The 26,196-nt window shown below is 37.9% G+C and overlaps 1 protein-coding gene across 1 annotated transcript in view; it reads left to right on the top strand.

The window, feature by feature from the left end:
- Positions 1-221: 221 nt before the first annotated feature.
- Positions 222-26,196, top strand: part of TMEM164 (transmembrane protein 164) — a 44,077-nt gene continuing 18,102 nt past the window's right edge. The window contains exons 1-4 of the mRNA XM_029997261.1: positions 222-347; positions 697-1,294; positions 17,996-18,045; positions 19,719-19,785. Of these exons, the coding sequence (XP_029853121.1) occupies positions 830-1,294; positions 17,996-18,045; positions 19,719-19,785 (582 nt within the window). The 5' untranslated portion in view covers positions 222-347; positions 697-829. The remainder of the gene's footprint in view (positions 348-696; positions 1,295-17,995; positions 18,046-19,718; positions 19,786-26,196) is intronic.

Below are 26,196 nucleotides of genomic sequence, written 5' to 3' on the forward strand. Positions count from 1 at the left end.
CGGGGCGGAGGGAGGAGCGGGCGGCCGGGCGCAGCCAATTCGGGGGGCCTCGTCCATTTTTCGGCGTGAGTCAGGCACGTCGGTGGGGTGATGCCACGGCGCTGGGAAGGGGCCGGGAGAGCCGCGGGACGCGGCGGCAGCCGGGAGCGACCCGCCCGCTCGGGCTCGTACTCTCAGCCCTACCACCGCCGCTGCTGAGGAGAGCCCTGCTTCCTCCTTCCCCTCCCTCGCCGAGGCCGGCGCCATGGCTGGGGGCGCTGGGCCTGCCTCCTCTCAGCCGCGCCGCGCTCCCTGACGGAGCGGATAACCGCCTCCCCCCCCTCCCCCCCGCCCGCCGCCTGACGGAGGTACCGGACACAGCGCTGCGAGGCGGGAAGGGGTGGGGGGGCGCGAGCGCGCGGCGGCCGTTGGGGCGGGCGGGCTGCGGGGCGCAGCGGGGGAGGAGGAGGAGGAGGAGGAGGTAGGGCGGGCGGGCTGTGGGAAGGGAGACAGTGGCCCGGCGTTGGGAACGGGCCGGGGGGGGGGGGGGGGGGGGGCAGGTCGTTCTGCTGTCCTGCGGAGAAGGGGAGCCCCGTGAGGGAGAGCGACGAGTGCCGGGGGATGGCGGCGGGCGGGGAAGAGGAGGGCTTCCTGAGGCGAGGGGCTTTCGCCGCTGCTCACGGGCTCCATTCATCTGTGGCTCCTCCCTTCTGGCAGGCTGCTGCGTGTGTGGGTCTCGTCCTGGCATCGAAGGGAAAAGCCAAAAATTAGCCTTGCCCCAAGCTGAGCCGCTTGCTTCTCCGGAAGGTTGGGAAGGAAGGGGACTACAGAGGGGCCGTCCTTGCGTTTCATGTTTCGTCAGCCCGACAGCATTTTGGCTTTGATTCCGTCTTGCTCCTACCTGTTCCTGGACAGCGACGGGGAGGAGAAGAGGCACCGTCCCACCATGTCTCGTTACAGCCTCCATAATCTCCTGGACTGGATGTATGGGGGTGTGGACCCCAGCTTTGCTGGCAACGGAGGGCCAGAGTGCGCGGCCTTTCTCTCTGGGAAGCAGCGCTTTCTGGAGAGTTTGGTCTTCCTCAGCGTGGGCGTCGTGGAGATCCTTCTGTCCCTGTGGAAGCTCAGGCAGCTGCATTTCAGGGAGCTGGAGGGACATCTGCTGCAGCAGCCCCAGCCGAAGCAGGAGAGCTTGGGCAAGAATGTGCTGCTGGTGGTGCTGTGCCTCATCTTTGGGCTGGAGGTGGGGTTCAAGTTTGCCACCAGGACTGTCATTTACCTCCTGAATCCCTGCCATGTCGTCACTATGATGCAGGTAAGGCTTGTGTACCGTCGCCAGCAAGTTTGCTTTAGTTTTATACTTGCAGAGCGGTATTTTTCCTGTAGGCAGTTAGTGGACCAAAAGCACGCAGCAAAAGCACAAATGCTGAGAATTGGTATAAATGTTTTAAAACTGACTTAGTTTTTAATCACCTGAATTGAAATCTATGGAAAAAAAAAAACCAAGTCAAATGAAAAGGTGAAATTGTAGCTATGACTAAGGTCCAAATCTCTGTTGAAAATGCAGAAAATTAAGGCATTCTCACCACTTGCTTCCACCTCATCCTTGTTTCAAGAATAGAAAATGCTGTTTGCACTGATAGCAGTAGAATTTGCACCAACTTTAATGAAAACAAGATTATTGCTAAAGTGGCTATGTAATTTACAGGAACTTTTTCAAGCAAGTGACTTTTAGGGGTGTGAATATATTTTGTAAAGGTGTTGAAGAAACAAATTACTCTTTATTTGTGCAGACAATGTTGATTTACCATTCTAATTTTGGAAGCTGAATAGTAAGGAAACAAGTGTTACCAGTGTCTCATACATGGGGTGAACAAACCAATCTGGCTTAATACCTGTGGATAAACTATGTGCTTTAATGACTTGTGGCTTGGTTGTTGATGCATGATAATGTGCAATTTGTGTAGCTTCCAGAGTAATGGAAACATTTATAAGTAGTTATTGAACTACAATATCTAAAGCTTACAGGGTGTATTTGTCAGTAGTCCTGTGCATGTACTTAACTGGCAGTTTCACTGAGCTTGGTAAGGAGTGTGGGAGATGCCAAAAATAATAATATTTTGTTTAATTTTGCTAATATTGTACCCTCAGTACTGGACAACTTACAAAACTTAAGCTCAGGAATTAATAGAAGAATGTCAAAAAGGCTTTCATAAAAGCTGCCGTGATAACAACATCTGTCTAAGATCAGTAACAGATGAAAATCAGAGCAATGCCATTCTTAGTCTCCCTTTGCAGAATGCTAAGTGATCTGGGCTGTATCGGATCAAGCAAGTTGTTAGTTTCACTCCTGGAGAGCTTTTCCTAACAGGAATGGAAACATTTTTATGGTTGTAACAGAGGTTTGAGGGGGGATGGGTATTATTTCAAGAGGTGAAAATGCAGCTCTTACGCCATATTCAAGACCTTTACAGCAATTAACTTACAGTTCCAGAACTTAATTAGTAGGTTATGTAAATTCCTAAGTAATGATGCAGTGTTAGCTCAGTATTTTACACCATAGGACACTTGCCTCCTATGAAGTGGTATCAATTGCTGTGCAATCAATTAGTCAGTATTGGTAATGAATGAGAAAGCAGAAGGTATGCAAGAGCTGTAGAAATAATTAAAATAAAATAATACAGCCATATGCCATTTCTTGGCAATGCTCGATGTTTACTGGAAAAATTTCCTATTAATTCTCTGGGAAGAAGGTGAGGATATGTTACCATTATGATTTGAAAGTTTAGTTGTCTTGATATGGTATTATAATAGGATGTAATGATAAGTATTCAGCTAAAGCTAATGTGTATACATAAATGGGGGAGCTAGTATTGTTTATCTCATTCACTGATGCTCTCCCCCAGGAAGACAGAGACTTAACCTCTGTAGTCAGGCATGGGCAGTTCTTAATCTCTTTTTGATCAGTTGTGAAGCTTTTTTAATAATCCTGTGCTAATTACTCATTAGAAATGGCATTCCAGCATTTGTGAAATTGAAAAGATGGGTATGTCAGCAAAATTCAGAAGCCATGTCTCTTCATCCTCAAATAGATGTATTAGAAATAGACCTGGGCTTAATGTAGAGAATGAAAATATCTGCAAAACCAACAGCTTTCAGCAGAGAAAACAGGTTAGATACAAAGATCATCAATGAAAAGTAATAGACAGTAGTTGGAATCTTGCAAGCATTGTTTTTCTGGCCTGCATTTGCTGAGGGCAACAGATTGGCAAGATGAAATACATGAAGATATAATTTATCCTTCACTTCTGTTCTTGCGGTAGTTTATGCATAATCCTGCTGCTGCGCCCAAACATTAGGATGAATAAAGTGGGAGGTGAAGAGATGAAACATGCTACAACAGTCAAGATCACTTTAAAGGGAAGCCAACAGTAGCTGTTGGGAAAGGTCTCTTCTTTCACTCAATTTCTGTTTTCCTTTTCTTCAACTGAGACTGTTTCACCTCAGAGCAACAAAGGCTCTGGGCTCTGAGCCAAAAGTATTTGGAACTGGAAATTATCCTTCAGATTTTCTCTGCATAAAAGCAAAAGATCTGCTTTTAAAAGACCTAAGACTGAAATGAAATCACAAAATAAAATGGGAATTACATCTGTGGTGCATTTGGGCAGACAAAACTGCATAATATAATGGATACTGAGCTCTACAAATGAGTCTGTTTTGATCAGGTGTCTAATTTCTGCCTATCACACCAACCTGTGTTCAAATCAAATCTTTCTGATGAGTGGGAAGAACTAGTTTAGATGTGTCGTCACAAGAATGAAGTGTCGATCAAATGAACGTATTTAACTGCCTAAACAGTTCTCATGGTGTCATGGTTTAACCCCAGCTGGCAACTAAGCATCATGCAGGCGCTTGCTCACTCAACCCCTGCCCCAGTGGGATGGGGGAGGGAATCAAAAAAGACGTAAAACTCGTGGGTTGAGATAAAGACAGTTTAATAGAACAGAAAGGAAGAAAATAATAATGATGATAATAATAGAATGACAATAATAAAAGAATTGGAATACACAAAACAAGTGATGCACAATGGAATTGCTCACCACTTGCTGACGGATGCCCAGTTAGTTCCTGAGCAGTGATGTGCCCAGCCTGGCCAACTCCCCCCAGTTTGTATACTGGGCATGACATCATATGGTATAGAATATTCCTTTGGCCAGTTTGGGTCAGCTGTCCTGGCTGTGTCCCCTCCCAACTTCTTGTGCCCCTCCAGCCTTCTTGCTGGCTGGGCATGAGAAGCTGAAAAATTCTTGATTTAGTCCATACAGTACTTAGCAACAACTGAAAACATCAGTGTGTTATCAACATTATTCTCATCCTAAATCCAAAACATAATAATATTCCAGCTACTAGAAGGAAAATTAACTCTATCTCAGCCAAAACCAGGACACATGGTTAATCAGTTTTGGAGAATTTGTTGCCATCCTGCCACCTAGTTGAATTACCTAGGAACAGTACTACTCATTTCCAGCCCTGGTCCTGGTTTTGGCTTCTTGCATAGCTTTTGGAAGAAGAAGGGCAATATTGTTTCTTCACCAGTGACAGAAGTGCAGTACCATTGAGAGATAAATACTTCAGTTTTTTAAAATCTCTCTCTATATTTTAAACCAAGGGGGAATGAGAATTTCTGTGGTTTCTTTGACAGCTATCCAATGGGGATGGGGTTGTTTTTGTGCAGTACAATATTTAGTTAGTGTGTGGTGCAGCGGCGGGGGGGGAAGTCTATGAAGGAATTCATACTAAGCTCGCTCTTTAGATAAAGAGTGTTCTCATTGAAAATTATTTGAATAGCTCTATTAAAAAAAACAACAAACAACACTCTTTTTAGGACTGAGGATATGATGGGACCAATGATACTGCTGTAAACCTGGCATGAAAGGGTATCCTAAAAAGGAAACATTAAGTCCACTAGGGTGTTTGTTGCAAACCTATTCTCTTTGGCATAGCAGGAAAAAATTAATCCTATATTTAGGGGACCAAGCGTTATATTTTCAAGACATTAATCATTTTGAGTATTTTAGGACCCATAATTATGGTATTGAAATTGAAGATGTGAAGGGAATCTTTTAAGTTTCTGATTCAGCAGTGTAAGAGGGAGGATTCATCCAACAGCCAATTACAGCACTACTGATTTCTTTAAAAGTTTTGTAAAGGAGACTTTTAGCAGCATCCAGAGCATGGTTGTTAAGTATATACATAAGTGGTGTCTCCCTGTGCATGAGCATCAAAATACTTACGGCATTGTGTTAGTGAGGTGAAAGGAAAATTTCATGCCTTGCAATGTCAAAACCAATTACATCAAAACCAATTTGTTTATCTGTTCTATATTCTTTAAAGTATACATTTTTTAACTTTTCAATCAAAACACTTGTGTTCACATAGCAGTTCTTCAGGTTCAGTGAAGGAGCAGTTAGAATTTTCATCAAAAACTGTGTGTTCTTCATGATTTGTTCCTGTACCACCAGTTTGTAATTTCTGACACAGATTTTGCAAGCTGTTATTCGCAATCAATGTAGCTTAATGAAAATGCATAAACACAGGTGTTGCCTGATGTCCTGTAAGACATCAAGCTGGAGTTAACAGGCAACTAAGATTAAATGTAGACAAATATAAACCAAGACCCAGAGATAAAATTAGTCTGTATTGCAAAAGAGAAATTTGGAAAACAAAATGTAAGGAAAAACTATTATGCGAAGCCATCTAAATCGGAGTTTGTGGGTAACAATGGTAGGGTGAAGTGATCTCAGAAGGTCCTGTCCAACCTTAATGAGTATGTGATTATTATTTTTTTCTTTTTTTAATTTGAATTTTAGATTTGTGAGTTGGATCTTGAAGCTGATAGTTTTAATTTGGTTTCTTGGAGCTTTGCTAAGACTATTCAGTTCTGAACACTGAAGGTTATGACTGACCAGTTTGTAGAAATTAAAAGTGTGTGTGTGTAAGTTTCTTGAAACCTTGTTCAGGGAAGTGGCAGAAACATGACTGTAATCTAATCCTAAAATGATAGGTACAGCTAGTCCTATTAAACTGTTGTGAACTGTCAGCTTCCTTGATTTTAATATGCCAATGCCTTCTTCCAGAATGGTGACTTAATACCAATCTGTAAAATGAGTTTTGGGACTTTTGTTTTGGGAAGAGGTTTGCAAGTGTTCTTCCTATAGAATCATTTCTTAGTGGTAAATCCTCAGCTGGTAAGTTGTCATAATTCTCTTCCAATTCTACACCAAATTATTGCATTTAAGACAGTTAAGGACTGACATTTGTCTAGAATAAAGGAAATGTTTTTGTAGGAAACACCTGTATTGCTGGATGATTACTTCAGTGATCTTTATAGGCAAAGAGAAGTAAACTAAAGGGGAAGTGATAGGTGGAAAAAAGGCAAGAGAAAGAAGTATAGGGAGTCTGGTTTTGTCCAGTGGTCTTGGTCTGATGTTAGCATAACTAAAAACATTGCTAAGTGCATCTGCAGTTCAGTAAATAGTAAATCCTGTGTTCATTATTTCTAGTTTTAGCTTCTTTAGAGACCTGGATCTTTTCTGTCCTCTGCAAAAGAGGCTACTGTGTTTTTAGAAACAATGGGCTGTTTTTGGAACTTACATAAAAAAATGTCTTGGCTGAATTCTGCATTTGGGAATATGTCCCAATGCATAACAGATTAATTATCTCCCTCTCTCTCCACTCCTCCTTCCCTCTTTTTCCAAGTTTAAAAAAAAAAACAAAACAAAACCAAAAACCTGATTATATGGTCAAGTGTGATTTTTCAGGTGTGAATCTGGGTTTAATTTGCATACACTGCTCCTAAATGCTTTGTAATATTTGGAAGAATCCAGTTAAATTGTGTATGGTTTTCTATATTCTGTCTCTTCAAAACCTTGAATTAAAATTAAAGGGACGTTCATATCCTGTCATTTGGGAGTGAGTATGAAGAACCTTTGATTATAGAAATGCAGTAAATTTTTATAGAAATAACAGTGAATAATGTTATTGGGTTATGTGAGCAACAGCCTGCAAGTAAAAGTTTAATGAGTTATTAAATTTTAAAGGGTAGCAGTATTCTAAATCAAAGATATTTTTCAATAGTTTTGTTCATTGCTTAATGTATTAAGATTGTTGGGCAAGATGTAGAGCAGCGAAGGCAAAATTTCCTGTGAATGTTTATACGTTTTTCAAAAAGTCTCTTAACTGTAAGGTTCCAAATCTTCCTTTTTGTATGTGTGCATATTTCCCGTATCTACATAATTTTTGTGTGTACCTCCTACGTTCCAAAACCTGGTACTGCTACCTGCAGAACTTGTAATTTTTAAAGTACCTCAGAAGACAGGACTCAATTTTAGGGGGTATGATAAAACTGAAATTTAGTAGAATTTGATATGCTAAGGACTGTAAAAAAAATTTGAATATTTAAGAAAAGCAAGGCTATATATTTGGAGTATAGTATGATTTATTCCCAAATCATTACATTTAGGGGGTGCGCGAGAGTGTTGTAGCAAGTTCAACAATCCTTTCAGTGCTCTGAAATGCTATCTGGTAGAAAGAAAATTCATCACTTAAGTGGAAGATGTGTGTAATCACAGCTCACATACATATCGGATTATGAAGTGTGCAGCTCGATTTTTAGATCTGTATAATACACAAGTCTTTATTTTTACGACAGCAAATTAACTTGTGATAGTTCCTCTTAAAGCTGATTGCTAGAGAGGAAATAGTGTGTGGTGAAGAAGGGCAGGTGAAGAACAATTACAGCACTGAAAGCACCAGTATTTCTTGGTGGCAAGCCTTATTTCTTGCAAAAGAGTGCATTTTACTGCTAGAAAGATGATAGCAGCTCAAGGGGCATATATATGAAGTGACAGGTCATGAGGCAGGTCATCAGTTCCTTTATACTGGGTCTGGGATGCTCCAGAACTATTAGTTTGCCTTTCAAAAAACCCCATGGCTCGCTTGTATAGTTTAATCTGCCCTTGGTTCCAATAACTGTCAATTTTTTCTTAATTGTTACAATTTATTTTTAAGCAATGATTTTGTTGGGTTTGAGAAAACACTGTCAACTGAAGTTTAGAGGCTTTAACTGATACTGTAATTAATGTAATGACTATTTATTGAGCTGAGGAAAAGCTTTTCTGTGATAGTTTTAACACTGTATATAGTTTGTTTCACCATTGTGCTTATTTTTAGTAAATCCCAGCACATAGTAGAGAAATTGAGAAATACTAGTATGAGGCAAGGCAAGGATTCTTATTCAGAAATAATAGTAATTTTTAATTTAGTATAAAAAGAATAGCAAATGTGTCATAAGGCTGTGAATCGCAGTTTTCTTTGAAGAGATGACAGTTCATCCACTTTAACTTAGACAAGATTTGGCCAGTACATGCTTTACCTTGAGCTGAAAATGTGCGTGCTTTGGTCGAGGTGATAGGTATCGCGGTAATATGTCATGCTACCAATGAATGTTCTAGTTGAGGAATTGGAGTTTAACACTCTAGGTTAAGCCTTTGTTTTGAAGTTGCTAGGATTTGGAAATACCTGCTGTGCTTGAGGATAGAATGCATACTTTGGTAATTCTGTCCTTTCTTCTGTATATTCATAGGAGAAAAGAATATAAAAAGTGGGGAGTTGACAAGAAGTAATCTTACTCTCTAGAAAGGAGTAGGAATTGCATGAGCGGAAATTCTAGATGAAAAAGCTTAACTTTCTCTTACCCCAAATATTTACACTGAGGATTATTATCTAAAGGCCATTAGATGAATAATTAGGTAATCAGATACTGGTTTGTTTTGATGAGATCATCACAGATTTAAAGCAAGTATTCAAGTGTAACATGTAGTTTGAGCAACATGTTATAGAGAAACAGGCCTTTTTTTAATTTCTTTTTTCCTCTTCTGCTTCTGTTTTCCTCTTCTGTTTTGTTTCTTTTTTTCCTTTTTTTTTTTTTTTTTTTGAGAATGTAATGTATTTTTAGGATGGATTTTTTAACCTATTTAGCAGTTTCATGCACCATTCTGTGTAGGTTGTTTGCTAGCAACTTAAACTGATGTTTCAGGAATAGCTGCCTGAGGCCTTTAGGAACTTCACTAGAGTGGTGGACTAAATCAAATAGCAGCAGTAACCATATTGGACACCTTTATAAATTCCAGAGATTGGGATGACTTTCATCTAATTATTTCTATTCTAAAAACCCCTTCTTTGTTGTCTCCCTTGCACTGCTGTGAATGTTTACATGCCTAGTCACAGATTATGAGTTTTACCACAGTGGTTGTACATCAACCACATTCACTGTAGCAATTTGAACTGTGTTGATGTTCACTGTGACCAAGTTCCGTACCATGCATTTGAAACCTGTGAAGAGTGTAATGGGACTCATGTTTCTCGTGACACTTCCTCAGGGGTTTAGATAGATGTGGTAAGGGTTTACATTTATTCAGATTGCCAAGTAATTAGTGTCAAGTGAATTTAATTGTTTATATTTTAATACTTTGGTAGTTAGTGAAATGCCAACTTAAATTATCAGGAATACGATGCTATATGCCTTAGCTTTTTATGGATTGTGGTACTATTGCTGTTTCTTTGGCAAAAAAATTATCTGTAATAATAAAGATATTAGATATTTATTATCCTGCTGTTTTTAAAGATTACAAATTTCTGTTGTAAAATCCTACAAATTGAGGAATTGCGAACTGTGACAAGAAGGAGGTATTGGTGACTTGAGGCGGAGTAGAGCAGGACTTTTCTATGATGGTTTTGCTTCTGTAGGAAACTAATATGAAACGTCACACTTGGGGAAAAAGTAACAAAAGTGAACGTATATGAATATGCACATGAAAATCTTACTGTGAAGTCATGCAAGCTTCCACAGTGTCACTGACAGGTGTAAATGCAAGTTAATCTAAATTCAGTACAAACTAAATTTTCTTAAGAAATAGGATGTTTGAATATTATTTTTTTTAAATTCAGCCTTTTTTGTCTCTTTTACCCCCAGATAAGTTTTTGATTGTCAGGTTTTGCTAAAGCATTAAACTAGGAATGGGGAATGAAGTAATCCACTACTAGTGAAGGGCTGGTGCAGGTAGTGATTAGAGAAAAAGGAAGAAAAATAACCGCAGTGACACTTTTTCTCTGAAATACTAATTCCTAAGATGTGATAACTAATGCTACTGCACACATAGAAAAGACCTGAGTCTTATGTTAATAATTAATCCTGAAATACGAGAAGTCTAGAAATCTTTCACCTAAGACCGTAAAAGGGAAGAAGGTGAGTTTGTTGAGTAAGCAAACTAAGCCTGTGGAAGGGGACACTAATCTGGAATGTCCCAATAAACGTATATAATTTACAAGACATTAAGATTGTAGAGGTTGGAAATTGTTCAACTTGGTACACTTCTTTCATCCCTGGGTAGAACTGGGAAACTGGAAGGTTGGAAGGAGGGACAGGCAGCTGCTTATGTTCCTACAGTCTGGTTTGTATAACACAGAAACTAGTTTTACTGTAGTATTACTTAATGCTCTGCCAGCAATCTTGCTTTGAATCATGAGTATTCTTAATGCTAGATAAACAATTCCACAGGACACATTAATTAATCCCTGAACCTGTCTGACTGCTGCAGTAAGGCAGCTGTGACTTTTATGCTAAAATATTAAATACATTCAACTTGCTGCTATTTAGCAACGGGAATGTAACATCTTTTGATCTCTGTTCTCTTTTCAGATTTGGCAGTCTGAACTTGTCAAATCACAGTTACAATTTTTAATTTTTTTTAAGTTACCTTTTAGAAGGCAAACAGATGGCTGTTCTGTGCTGAATTGATAGTTGACATCTAACATACTTAGATGCTGGATCAAAGCTGTATGATGGAGTTGTTAAAACCATTACTTTCTGATAAATGATAGGGTGATTGTTTTGAACTTACTGAAAAAAATAATTTTAGAGTTAATTAACAAAATCTTTGACATCTTTTAAATTAGCTGCTTGTATGTTCCTTGCCTTAAGTTTTACCATTGTGCAGGAAAATGGATGATTTTCACATGTACGGTAAAATACACTTAAACTTACCACTTTATCTTAGCCTTTTAAACATAGCTCTTAATCTCTTCTGCTCTGGAGGGTACTTTGATACACCTAAGAAAGGTTGAAAATTTTTATTTCAGTGCAGATTGACCGAAGCCTGCTTCTCTCTCTTTTTTTTTTTTTTTTTTTTCTTTTCTTTTTTTTTCTTTTTTTAAAACTCTTTCCAGTTTTGGATAAATCCAGTTGCCATTATTTTTTCACATTGCTCTGATTATTGCAAGTAGAAATTAAAATCTAACCTCTTGAAGTTTTCATTTTGAAATGGTATACTAAAACAATCAACTTATGATCTGGTTAAGTGATCACAACTGGAATGTTTGAAAAGAAAAATATGTTTCCAGTCTGCTGCAACGAGATACTAAATCAAACAGGCAGCTCGGGGACAGACAAGCTGCTGTTTTGAAAGGTAAATGAAATCTGTGCTGCATGTGTGAGATGCAGTGGTTTTACCTGTAGCGTGCTTAGCTATCTTCTGCCAGAAACAGCTCTACTCAGACATTTGTAAGTGTTTCCATTGATATTATAAGTGCTACTTCGTGTGATGTTTAATATGGAATGGTTAGAGTTGTGTGACTTGTTCTTTTCTTCCCCTGCTACCTTTGGAATTGTCGTCTTTTGTGTTTTTAGTTTGTTTCTGATCAAACAAGATGATCTTTCTGTTACACATATTTCTGTCTCAGCAGGACTAAGACTGGTAGAAGAAAAGCCTTTCATGACAAGTTTTGATTGCACTCTGCCTCAGTGTACTAACTGAAAAATAGTGTCATTAAAATACTTCTGAAGGGAGCTCTTAGGTGTAGTATTTTGTAGAAGTTTGGAATGTTTTGGAATAAAAAACCCCAGCCAAGTCATAGGACAAAAAATAAATAATGTGAGCTCTCCCTATTTAGAGTGCTCATGGAGTGAGGCAATAACATTCAATGAATAGAATGGTATCCAGGCTTAGGTATTTGAAGAGGTGTTTTACTTCAGTTTGGAGACAGTATTGCTGTTACACACTCCAGTTGCATCCTTTTTGAACAAAAGATTATGCATGCCTTTTGAGAATAGCTCTTGAGATTTTTACTAGTCTTGATTTTTGAAATGTTGATTACTAAAACTAGTGGTAGAATGTGGCATTCTTACATGTCAAAGAGACTAGGAAATACTAGACAAGTGAGAAAATTTGCAGCTGACAAATTATTTTATGGCAATGGTCTCAAAACTTTTGGGACTTGTAACATGACATAAATATATACATCCTTGCCAGTATCTGAGAATTTTCCTAGACATAACTCTAGCATGTACCACAGCCTCTCATTTTAGGTATTTAATCAATTTTTTTTAGGATCTCTGTTTTAGGCAAGTCACGACTCATAATGACAGGCTGGGTAAAATGCTTGCAGTCATTCTAGTATAGTAGATTTTAGCTACTATAGGTAGTAGCTCACTAACATATTTGGGACTGTATGTTGAAGTTTGAGTTTGTCAATATCTGAGTGTGTTGGGGTTGTAATAAGGCAGATTTAGTAAAATCTGCTTACCTCATGACCCCTTCCCCCCCCCCCCCAAAAAAAAAAGTAAGTAATCCATAATAAATGTACTGTAGAGGCACTGCTGGATTAAAAAAGCACAATTATACAACAACAAAAGCCTTTTCCTTTCTTACTGTTTTCAATCTAGCAATACAGTTAAATGGAAAACAGGAAACCAGATATGTTTGACGGTTTCTGTTCTTTACTTTTTCCACCTCTTTATACTGATGCACTTGCCCATTGCTGAAGTCTAGGTGGGCAAATGGTAAAAGAATTTGTTTGAATAAAATTATTTCTGTACGAACTTAAAAAATAATGGAAACCTCTAATATCTCCAAATTAATGTGATAATTGCAGCACATGTAATGCTTGAAGTGCAAAAAGTGAAAATACCATTAGGGGTTAACACAGTGCATAGAGATTAGGAAATTGGATTATATTAAAGGGAGGACAGACTAAGGTTATCACAGTTCTTTTTGGTTTCATGATGTTGCAGTCTTTTGTGGATTTTTGGGGTGTTTGTTTCAGTATCAGATTTTTTCCATGCTTCTGAAATTTGGGTACCCATACGTATTCCTGTCATATTTTGGCACTAGGAAAACATATCAATAAAAAAACCTAACTTGCTGCAAAATACCAGCTTATGTTGGTTGATAATTAGCCTTTTTTCCGTGCATGTGAGTTTGACTTTTACCTAGAGATACCATTGCAATGTCAAGGAGTAATTTTTTTTGTAAATTCTGACTTCTGAAAATGAATTTATGAAGAATGATCTGGTTTTTTCCCAGCTACCCAGTTCATTTTTAACAGTAACATTTCCCTTGTTTGGCTATGCTTTCTTTTAGTGATTAAAGAAGGGAGTGAACTTAACAGGGATTTGTGGAGGGCCAGTGTAATACTTTGTGATACCTACTTATTGCTATCTGTCAAAGAAGTTTTCTGAATAAACTAATGCAACGTTACCTTCTTATTGTCTTCAGAATAGTCATTTTACATACAGGCTCTTCTGCCTGCTACACTGACACAAATGAGTAATATAAGCAGGTTTAATGAAATAATGATCTCTGAAGTTTACTGAACTCAAACGTGTTTCTTGGGAACTCCATCAAATACTGAATGACAGTCGCACATGTTTCTTTTAGAAAATTTTTAAAAAATATATTACTACAGGTGGAAAAATACCATCCTTTTCCTCCTGCCTTCCAGTCTGTCCCATACCTGTAGATAGCATTTGGAGCTTTCTCTTCTTCTTAGTGCATGGTTAGAAGAAGGGAAAGTGGAAGGGACTGATTTACAGCCCAGTCCTGGGTTTGTTCAGAGCAACTGTAAGTTCAGTCTCTTTAAGATCTTGTCTCAGTGAAGGAATAGTTAAGCAGTGCAATCCTGTACATTAGTCTCCAAATTACAACGGCCCTGCTGATCTGTCATGTGTTGTGATGTGACCTTTGTATTTGGGCTTATGCAGGGGAGCGCTGGCCATGCAGTTCTTCATGCCAGAAATATTTCCCATGGGGATGGACGGTGATATTTATGGTCTAGCAGAGCAATTATGAAGTATATTGACAGAATTTCTGACTTCTGTTTTCATCTGAGTCCTCAAGGTTGAAATGAACTTCAGTTTGCAGATTGACCAATGGTATGAGTTTCTTTGCAATTTATTGCCTGAGAAAAATTGTAGACTCATCTGTTCCTGTGCTGATGAAAAAGACTTAGACATACTGACTCAAAATGTTGTCCCCACCTAGGACTTGTTATCTATACATTTCCTCAAGGCCACTCGTGATTTTGTACCCTCACTTTCACTCTCGTTAGCCTATAGGCTTTTACAGATTGAAGAGTCTTAATGTGTTAAGTCAGTTCTATGCTTTTTGAGCATTCTTGTTGGCCTCTATAACCCTTATCTAAATCTGCTTTTTGGGGGGGACGGAGAGAGATTAAAGGGGAAGAGAATGATCAGAACTGTGCCCAGAATTCAGCCTATCAGACAATGTTTATTTTATAGCTTATTTTTCCCTCCTGAAATAGTTACTTTTGTACATTTTGGATTTCAGGTTGATTCTTTTGTCCTTCTTTTCGTTTGTAACGTGAAAATGTAACAGGTGACAGATCCGACAGGATAAGGAGGGACATTGAAGTTGTTTCTTAGAGTTTCTTCTAAATTGAAAGTTTAGTTACTCTGCCTTGGACAAGGAGAAGCCTGCTTCAGTGTGCTTTAAAATATATTCTGCCCTGTTTACACTAGAACTCTGCAGTGTGCCGGCAAAGGGGGGCTACATCTGTGCTAGCCTGAGTGCGTAAAACCTTGAGAGTTCCAGCAGGAAAACAGGCTGGGAACTCTTCACAGCCATGCTGCTAATTTAATATGACATTGTTTGGTTTATAAAACATAGCTGTTTCCTTCTGCAAGGCAAAGGATTTTATTTCCAGTATGACAGTGAAATATAATATGATTATGGGGATAAGTATGTGAACACTTGTGGCAGAGCTTGTGAGCTTGTCTGCTGTGAACTAGGTGTTTTAAGACTGCTAATTACTGAGCTGAATGATGACACTTTCTACATTTTAATCTACTCAGTGATATAGTTCTTTGAAAATTGGATACAAAGGTGTCTTGTAAAACATCCTTTTTAAGAAGTTGAGGTTTATTTATCATGAAAACTATATACTTATTTAGAGAGACAGTGCTTGATATTAAACTGCTAAAGCTGAAACATTTGAAGATCTCTTCCATTATCCTAAAGTTTTAACATAAACATTCTAGTTATGATTTCTCTGCTGCCATAAAAAATAGAAGTCAGGCTTATTTTCCAAAAGATCACTTACAACAGAGGGACTTGCATGCTTAAAAATATGTAATATTTATTTTTCCCTCATCAGTTCCTGAAACTGTGTTTCTTGCAGTAGAGTTGACATAAAAATAAGCAGCTGTGAATCTTGTTCTCTTCTTTGCCCATCTCCATGATAGTGAAGTATTTTAAATTGGTATGTCCATCTCAGTCTTTGTAACAATGCCATCTTTTTTTAATAATACCTATTTTTTATCCTCAGTGGTGAGATTCAGATAGTATACAGATTTGTATTGTAGTTTTTGCTTTACCATGTGGTAGTTGGAGCACTCTGCAGTGTGTCAGAAAAAGAAATGACTGGTGTGATTAAGACGTATTTCTGGTTTGATTATTTTGTGCATATAGGGAAAAAAGTAATTTTTTTTTTTTTTTTTAAAATGTAGGAAATAAAAAGAAAAAAAAATTCTGTGTTGGAAGAGCAGAGTTTCTTCCATGAAGGTATGAACTATGCTTCAAAAGCAACATGTATCTTCTGTCAGATTTCTGAATTTAAGGAAATGATAAAACAATATGAATTTAAAACTCTGGATGAACTAGTGAGACTCTAAATATCATATCTCCTTTTGCTAACATACAACATGGAGTGTTTAAAAAGTTTGACTAATGCATGCAAGTAGCATGGGGAAAAAAATAATTTTAAGAGACCTGTAGAAGACATCTGTGGTCTCCAAAGAAGGAAAAATATAGTCCACAATTCAAGGAACTTTAGCTTAGTAAACAAAGGTTATTGCAAAAATATGCAATTATGGAATAGTGAAGCATAGTAAGTGTTAGACACCTTTCCCAGAAGCCATATGGATCTTATGTGCAAGGTGATATATAGACCTCTCATAAGATTTTTCTGGCATATACTTTCTCTCTTTTTTTTTTTTTTCTTTTTTTTTCTTAGCACAAAAAAGCTTCCATTAGTGGATTGTCATCATGCATCTGTTATGTTCTTTTCCTCTTTAACCTGCCCTGATGAGTTGAAATTACTTGGTTTTTAAATACAAGACTTCAGAGAAACTCTGATTTAGATTTTAACAGTGTTCAGTAAGAAAATGTCATGACATATTCAGTTAAATTTAATTGCTGCCTCTTTCTTGCTGTGCCCTTATTAGAGTTCTGTATGACTTAGCAAAAACAATTTGTGTGTGTGTGTGTGTGTGCAAGGTCTAAACTGCTACAGAGACTGACTTGAATTAAATATACAAGTAAGTGAATCAGAGAAATAAATGGCTGTATATTAAGAACTTGCACTGAAAAGAAAATATTTGGAATTTGTACATTTATTTGTATGGTAACGACAGCAAGCCCCTCTTATGCACAAGGGCTCAGTAGTATGATCCAGGCTTCAATATTTCTACTGCTGCTGCAGCGAGTACATGATCTGGTAGTAATTAATTTGAATATACATCAGAGGCCTCTTCCCAGCCCTGTAGCACTTCAAAGAAACCTGTTTGGTGAATTGTCAAATCTGACTTGTCCACAAAGCAGACATATTCTCCAGATGTTCTCACTTGAAGTGATTTAATGATAATTTGTTTTGTAGGTTGGCAGTGAAATAATCTATTGTGAATTTATTTTTGCAACAGCAGTAAAAAGCGTGATCTGTTCTTTTTCTGAAATACTTATCAGACAGCAGGCCAAAGTCTCTTCTTTGCAGTAGTGGACAGTATAAAAAACCCGATTTCACTTCTGTAGTAATCTCTTCATATCTAGAGTAAGACTCGCTGATATGAAATTTTTTAAGTTGCTGTGAGAGGTTTTGGACAGCAGTATCAAAAGATGATAGTTATCCTCTAAATTTAGATGGGGCATTGTTGCAAATCAACAATACTTTCTTACATAAAAATGTAAATCAGGTCCTATTTATGGTAGGAGTATGGCCTCTAAAGAAAAACAAACATGCTGCTCCAATTGTATTCAGCTACTTTCAGTCTTGTGAAACAGCTGGCTAATAATTGGTGAAATTTTTACAGTACTTTAAAAATACTTTATTGAGTGTGGCAATGGACATATTCAAAGATGAATACTAAGCTTATGCCTAGAGCAGATACTGTGGTAGCCTTATTTTGGGAAGTGTGAAGAGGCTTTTATAGACAGCCATCTCGCATGAGATCTTGAAGAGCTGGGTCCTGCACTGGTAAAGTGAAGGGAAATATTGTCATTGTAAATACTTGGTCTTTAGCACAGCAAGGACCTTATGATTGAGAGCTATGGGGGCTGCTCTAGTAAAATGATTGGTAATACAGTAATCTGCTTTATGAGAGACCTGTTATAATGACAATATCAAACAGGCTAGAATTTGACTTGTTTCTTGGGTACTGGCAGAAGCCAAACCCCAGATGCTGCTCATACTGCTTAAATCCTTTTATATGTAGATAATATGAGACCTTTAAATTTGTTCAAGATTTTTAGTCTTTTCTAGCTCTGCTGTAAAACAGTTCTTCTGGTTAGAAATTATTTGTGACATGCAGAACTGGGAAAGAAAGGTATAGAAAAAGGAGTCTAAAAGAGATCATATGATTAATTTAAATTTGTTTCTAACGTTTCAGATTTTTCTTCTTGCCTGTCCTCCATGTCGGATTGCAATGATTCTCTTCAGGTAATGCCTCTACTATATTTCTGTCTATTTGCATAATGTATTTTAGAAGTTAATCACAGCTTAAGTCATAAAATATTAAGATGTCTATCCAGTTGGAAAGGTACATTGGTTGGATTGAAAAATGACACCTTGAAATGGGTCAGGGCTTGAATCGTGGGTGTTGAGCCACATGCCCCTAGTTCTTTTGTACTAGTGGTTTTGGCCTCGCTTAGCAACATGAATTAGCTTGGTAACAGGTGAGAATGCAGGCATCTTTCTACAGATTAACGTACAGGCTTCTATAATGTATGTCGTGGGCCTTTTACCTTTTTATTATCCTCACTAAAAATTAGTAACTGGGCTTCATTGAAGGCTGTGCATATAGTATGGGTCTAGTTTTAAAATGGTGGCTCTAAGTTAAATAGTGAAAGCAAATTCTTGCTGACTTGGGTATTTCTCAAATCTATGCAATGTTTTCTAAACTATTGTGTATTGTTACTTACTTCGGGAACCACAAGAGTTTCTAACGTGCAGGAAGCTCTAATGGACTACTGCAGTAGAGTCCAGTAAGCAGCAAAGGGGGGTAACTAGTCATATCGTGGGGAGGGTCATGGGACTTCCCAGGCAGAATGGTAATCAGGAATGGCTGTAGTTGCCACTGTGACAGTTAACTTGGCTCTTTCTTGTCAGTGACTGGAAAAAATGATATTGGGGACACACCTCATGAATTATTTTGGAACTGCTACTGTCTCTCTGCAACTTTTTTCTGCTGTTCCTTATTTGGGCAGGGAGTGGGCTGAATGCAGAGATGCTGTGTTAGCGTCTCCATCTCAGAGAGTGTGAAAAGTTATGTCTGGTGTCCAGGAAATCCTGGATTTACTATGCATTTGCAAAAGACCAGTTGCAGAGCAGAGGCCACAATATTTGTTGCTTTTCAGAATGAGCCTTTCTGTTTTCTGACACCCTGACAGGGTATAAATTACGTTTGAAAAACTGTTTTGAAATTATAATACCTTTTCCCCCTCAAGTTGCTTTTAAAGTCCTAACAGTTTGACAGGCAGTGGTTGTCAACAGTTTATTCCTTCCTTTGTGTCTTATGTAAAGTAGGCTGAAACAGTACTGATACTATTTTTGTGTTCATGTGACACAACAGTGGTTCAGAAAAAGATGGCTGAAAGCTATACAAAATACAGTATTATAATACTACTTTCCTGCCTTATTTGCTTAGAACTTTCTTCTTTTATTTAATGGACTTCTTCCAAATTCCTGAAACTTTACTTTGAAGCTGTATGTTTATAGAGTTAGACAGGAATAAAAACCTTTATCAAATACGTTATTTTAAGCTCTGAAAGACAAATGAACAGCAAAATTTCAACTATTTAGCAGCTTGCATCATGAACAGGATTAACACAAATGGGCAATCCAGGCTTTCTAGGAATCCAAAGCTCATTATAGAAGGCAGTCCTCCTTTAGGAAATTATTTAAGTGTGTATTTAAAGAGAGGTTTTTGTCCTGGTTATTGCATTTAACAGTATCTGGTTATTGCATTTAACAGTGGCTTTATTCAAATTTAAGCCAAAAGAATTTTCTTAAAACTCTTGCTACCTTTTATTGAAGAGTTACTACCTAAAATATGTGAAAAATACTGCATTTTATTTCCATCTGTGAATATAACATCACACCTCTTTTCTCAGGTTGCAGATGCATATGCTCAATGGGGCCCTCTTGGCATTGCTGTTTCCCGTTGTTAATACACGTCTGGTGAGTGTACTGTACTTTTCCTCCTCCTTTTTTATTTATTTCTGAAAAATTTTGTTTGGCAAGATGTTAGACCTTTGCTTCCTTTGGCCTTTTACAGTTCATTTTACCAGGCTGTAGACTCCTGGTACAGGTCACTACAATGGAGCCAAAATACAAATCTTGGAATTTTGGGTTTATAAATCAATGTGGAAAGCTAACACTGCTGTATTCAAAGTGTTAATTCCATCCTAGCCTTTAAATGGAGGGAAGACTTAATGGCTTTGAAAGAGGCTTTCGCAGGTTAGTGTTGTGGCCTGTGGTCAAAATTCAGCTTCAGGCTTTTCAGACTATATGTAAGTGTAAGATTCCTCAGGCATGGAAAATGTCAAATGGTGGTGGTGGTTGTCACCCCCTCTCCCCTAAGGTTAGGCACAGCAGCTTTCTTTTTCCCATCCAGGTTTTCAAATCTGCTATAAAACTCCTGTCTCCTGGATGAAAAATTAGCCTGTGGTGTCCCTAGTAAGATTCTTAAACCTATCAAGAGTTAATGATAAGAAAACTGATCCTGAGTCTGAGTCATATGAAACATTTCTAAGGATTATTTTTAAGAGCTGTTATGCATGCATATGTAGGGTGTGTGTCTATGTGTATATGCGTATATGCCTATATGCTTGTTCATTTTTTGTCATTTGACTTATTTGCAAAAAAACATTGTTGCAGTTATTTAAATGTCTGTTTTAAGATAGAGTTCACTTAAATTTATCTGCTTATGTGTTTATGGTGTCTGGATAAAGTACTTATATCTATATCCATATAGCATGTGAATTAATGATATTATTGACAAAATTGTTGTGGACTTCAGACTGCATTACAGATCTTGTTAGTGGTTATCCATTTGCTAAATCTTGACTGTCTCAATAAGATTAAGTATAAAAATCTGCATCTGTATTGAACTTAATGGATGATATGCTATGTTGATTGGCCACACTGGTAGCTAGGAGACCTGAAAACTGACAGTTTTATTGTTGGCTCGTAAATGGTTTCTTTTTTCCCCTCTTTAAGACTATAACATTTTGCACTGAGACACAATTCAGTTACTAGAGAGAGGATAATACATCTGTAGGCTTTTACATATTAAAAATAATCTTCCATAAAGCATGACACACATGCACAGGAGGTTGGATCACATTTTTCAGATTTCAGTGGATTTAGTAGTATATAACCCTAGAATTCTTTCAAGATTTACGTTGCCCATCCTAACCTGGTAACTACATATATTCTTTTTTATAGTATAACAGCTTATATGCAGTTTGCAATTATGTTTTATTAAAACTTGATATTGCTGAAGGGGCAGCGAATGAATAAAACAAGTGTTTTTTCCTGATAAGGAGAACTCTTTATTTTGTATTTCAAACTATCTAGTTTGTAAGTAAATACAAACTTTAGCATTACAAAATTATTTTTCTGGGTTGAAATATTTAATACATCATTAGCTTGTATTTTCTCTGCCATCATCATAGATCTCATTCGTATTAGGGCAGTGGTGATTAAATAGGAAAAATACAGACTACTTATAAAGTTCTCTCCTTAATTAAGGATAGAGGAGCCAAAGGATAATGTCCAAGAGCAAATATTTTTGGAATAAATACAACTTAGGATATTTTTGGCCTAACAGCTGCTTGCTGGGCTGTTCTCTTTTCAGTGTTTCTTCTGGCACAAGATAATGTGGGTGATGTTTTATAGCACTGCTGCTTTGACCCAGATTCTCTTGTGGTAGACACACATTCTGCTCTGCAACTGTCACTGTAGTTGTTTACACTGACATTGTCCTGAAAGCAATAAATGTCTCTTAGAACTTAGTAGGAAGTTCAAAAAAATCGCAATAATTTTGTCCATGCTGTCTGCTCTGGTTTGTAGTATCTAAGTGAAAAACTTTTGATTCAGTCAAGAATCGTTGTGTCTCTATGCCTCAACTTTTAAATTTCAATTTTATGACATTTTAAGACATTTATTTTAGCGTGTACATTTCATACAAAAATTTTTTATACTTAGTTACATCCATAAACAGTTGTAATATATAGTGTGTGGCACAAAGAGCATGAAAAATTGGGCACCTAACCCAACTATTAATTTAGAATTGAGGAGGGAGGAGATGTCTGGGGCAGAGAGAGTTCTGAGGTCAGTGGGAACTGGAAAGCAGGAGACTATTGCCTCCCATCACTTTGAGAGATTGTACCAAATTGATGTATTGCTCTAAGTACCGAAAAGCCTCTCTGTTACCTTTCATAGTGTAAAATATGTTTTATCCTTATGAGTTACTTGATATACAGCTGGATGTTGTCTTGTTGCAGATAGTTTTCATTGTCTTCAGCTGACATTCTCCTAAACCTCTCTCTTCGATGTGGATTGCCTGTCAGTTATCTTATAGGCAGTACATGATTACTGTTGAGCTGTAGTCTCTTGGAGAAGCCTGCTAATTTAGCAAGTTCAGCAGTACAGCACGTACATGCTAGCTAGCAAATTGTGTATCATTATGGAGATGAAAGCAGTGAGAGGCCCGTGAAAATATTAGATGTGTTAGGAACTAGCAGGTGTCAGGATTTTGGTTCTAAGTGTTAACCTGTTCAAAGTAATTTCCAGAACACCTCTTACAACGTTTTGTGGCACAGTCTGTTGGGGTAACGTATTTTTGCTACCAATTACGTTACTTAATGCATTGTAAGCATTCTTTTTATATATATCATTCAATGCTAAATTATCCCAAAAAAGAAATTTTTCAAAGCTTCTAGCATAATTTGACATTTTCCATTTTCTTATAATGTATCTGTTAAATTTTTTTAGAACTTCAGTCATTTCAAAACTGTTCTTAAATATTAGCCTGTTACCAGTGGAAATGAAGAGTTGAGATATTCATTGAAACTACAGTAGAAATTTTCTACCTTCTGTTGTTTTAACCTTTCAGTGACACTATACTTGTTAAAAATCTTGTTGGACTGTAATGGGCACCTGGGATAGTGTTCCAAAAAAAATGTAGCCTGAAAGATGAGGTCAGTCTATTCTGTTCTTTCCAAGAAAATTTTTTCCTGCCTTGACATGATGTTGAGGTGCCAACAATTAACAGTCTTGAACAACAGATGCACTCACTTGTATTTATTTGGTAACCAGCTATTCCAGTCATTTGCTACATTATTTACAATGTGCTGATGGAGTTAAATTTTGTGCATTAGAATAGTCATTGGATAAAGACAAGTCAGTTTGTTTCTTATTCAGTTAATGTTTTTGTGAGTTCTTACTACCCTTTCAGAAATGAAGGTATTTTAATTTTCTCTCATAATTTCATTCCTTTCTCATGATGCAATTAATTCTCGGTCAGCATTAACAATTTGCATAGAAAATAGGGTAATCTTTTATGACCCTTAAGTAAATACAGAAGAAGATGCTAAGGGAATCAGATTGTTAGGTTCCCAAGTGGCAGCCTAGAAAGGCATAAGATGATATAGAAGAGTAGAAAGATTTCTTTTTACTTTGTATTCGTATTATATGGAATACAGTGTAGGTCCTGATAACCTAGCTATGTGACTAAATTCATTTAACTGCCACAAAGACTCCAAGTGTTTGGAGAGTAACTGTTTTTGTTTGAACTTTCATATTGCATTTATCAAATTTTAAGGGAAACTCTTTCCACTGGTTTAAAAGTGGTTTTTTTTGCAAGCTGATGTCCTGAAAATGTTGATATAAAGTAAAAAACAGGACATGTCCCAGAGGTGTTGGACTTGCTGTCTGTGCTCACACAGCTGAGATGGTACAGTTTTAATGTTTCCAGAAGCCACTATATTCTATTATTAGAACTATTTGGCTTGAGAGGTACACATTCTAAATCTGTTTCAGGAACAGAATCATACTCTGAGCAGTACTTACGGTGAATTTGTGTAGTAGAGTAGATCATTGCCTGCTATATTTCTGTTGGCTGTTAAGGTAATAATTCACTGTACTAAATAGTTTGCCTGAAATGCCTGTGCCTACACAGCAAAATGGAATAGGTTATGGTAGCACATTATGTCATATCTAAACTGGCTTAATCTAACTGGCACAAGGAAAAATAATGGAACAATTGTACATTGTGGGCTGTTGAGAGATTGTGCTTTGGTTGCTGGTGGGTGCTAAAGCCAAGGTTTCTGTGTCTTTTGGAAGTTATCTATGCTACATGCATTAAAATGGTATGGGTGTGTAAGTGGAGCCTACAATCACGCTTTCATTTGGTAATGTAAATCTACCTTCTGCTGGTGGTGATAAATAGCCCTAATATTATATCTAGAGGAACTGGAAAAATACTACTTCTGAAATTGGTACTATTTATCTTTTATCATTCCTGGTTTTTGACTTGACCTTACAAATGCCTGACTATGCCCATTGCGTCATTAATGCGAGCTGGTTTGTATAATCAAATTGAGCAACCAGAAGACAGTGGTGCCTTTTTATGAGACACAGTAAACACCAAATATAGTGCTAGTCAAATACTCAAAACACTGATAAAAGTCAAAACAAATGCATTCAGTCTAGAGTGCACTGAACAATGCCTCTTCCTGATTTTCTCGGTGAGCATCATCCTCTGTAGTGGCAGGCCAACTGTCGTAATTTAACCCCAGCCAGCAGCTAAGCCCCATGCAGCTGCTCGCTCACTCCCCTCGTGTCAGGATGAGGGAGATAATCGGAGGGATAAAAGTGAGAAAACTCATGGGTTGAGATAAAGACAGTTTAACAGGTAAAGCAAAAGCCACGCACGCAAGCGAAGCAAACCAAGGAATTAATTTCCCACTTCCCATCGGCAAGCAGGTGTTCAGCCATCTCCAGGAAAGCAGGGCTCCATCGTGTATAACAGCTACTTGGGAAGACAGACACCATCACTCCAAACGTCCCCCCTTTCTTCTTCTTCCCCCAGCGATATATTGCTGAGCATGACGTCCTATGGTCTGGAATATCCCTTTGGTCAGTTGGGGTCAGCTGTCCCAGCTGTGTCCCCCCCAACTTCTTGTGCCCCCCCAGCCTCCTCGCTGGTGGGGTGGGGTGAGGAGCAGAAAAGGCCTTGGCTCTGGGTAAGCACTGCTCAGCAACAACTACACTGTCCCTGTGTTATCAGCACTGTTTTCAGCACAAATCCAAAATGCAGCCCCATCCTAGCTACTGTGAAGAAAATTAACTCTATCCCAGCCAAAACCAGCACACCAAGAAGAAAATTCTCATAAAACTTGTCAGAATTTAGGTATGTCATGAGTTGGAATCCTGGGGCCTTGCCCTAGCTGGATTTTCTGGAATTCATATACTGCTGAAAATACAGTCGTGTTTCTTGCTTTGTTAAGTTTCTGGTCTCCTCCACCTTTGTAGCAGGATATTATTTCTAGTCCTGTGTTCTACGGTGTCTTCACTCTACAGACTACCAGCACAAGAGATGCTCTTTTATAAACTCTCATGAGTTCTGTAGCTCATGCATGCTAATGCTGTCTTTGGTAGCAGGTGCAAATTCTGGTTCTTTCACTCTGTATATATGCCTCACCCTAACAGGATTAATTGAAAATGAGAACTAGATAAAATTCATTGATAAAACTGATGAATTAATGATCCTTTAAGGGAATTATAATTCCCTGCACTGACTGGATTGTGTAGAACGGCTGGGAGGGTGATACTGGTTGAGACACCTACTTGAAACAGAGATTGCTTATTGGGACCCATCAACATGTGCTCATATCAATTACAGACAAGTGGGTATATGGCAGGAAATCTGAATGAAACACTGCCCCTAAAATATAATGAAAAGGAATTGTTGCAAATAAAATCTGGGATGCTGCTTTAGACCATTGTGCAGATGGGTGACAGCCCTGCTACTTCTTTATTTAAAGGGGCTTTGCTGGTGAAATTAATGCCAATATTAACATAATTTTTTTTCTCAGTCTACTCTCCCATATATTAAAATACAGGGGAATGTCTTTTCTGATCTATGCCAGATGTATAAGCTGGTGCCTGAGCTGTAGAACTGCCTGAATAGTGTAACAATAACTTGAGCATGGATCAACTTCTTGGTTGTTTGCCAGTTCAGATGTGTGCTGGAGAAATGAATTCTGGTAAGACTGGAAATAGTCCATTTTCCAAATGCCACTTGTGTTTGGGGTTTTTTTGGTGGCGTTTTCTTTTAAGTCTTCATGTCCGTTTTTAGACCATTCTTCTAAGCTTCTCTGGCAGCTGTTTATTCTCTGCCAAATAAGTAATTTGCTATCACAATCCTAAATATGCTGAGAAGTTACCAGTATGTTATATGGGCCTAGTAGCTGTTTGCCCCATGATTTTTGTATTGTATAGCTTTATATAGGTTCCTCCTCTCTGTTGTTTAATCTGTTCTGTGGTCTGCTTTGCAGGTAAAAAGAAAAGCCTGTGTTTCTG

Source organism: Aquila chrysaetos, chromosome 21, assembly GCF_900496995.4.
Source record: "Aquila chrysaetos chrysaetos chromosome 21, bAquChr1.4, whole genome shotgun sequence".
Lineage (NCBI taxonomy): Eukaryota > Metazoa > Chordata > Aves > Accipitriformes > Accipitridae > Aquila > Aquila chrysaetos.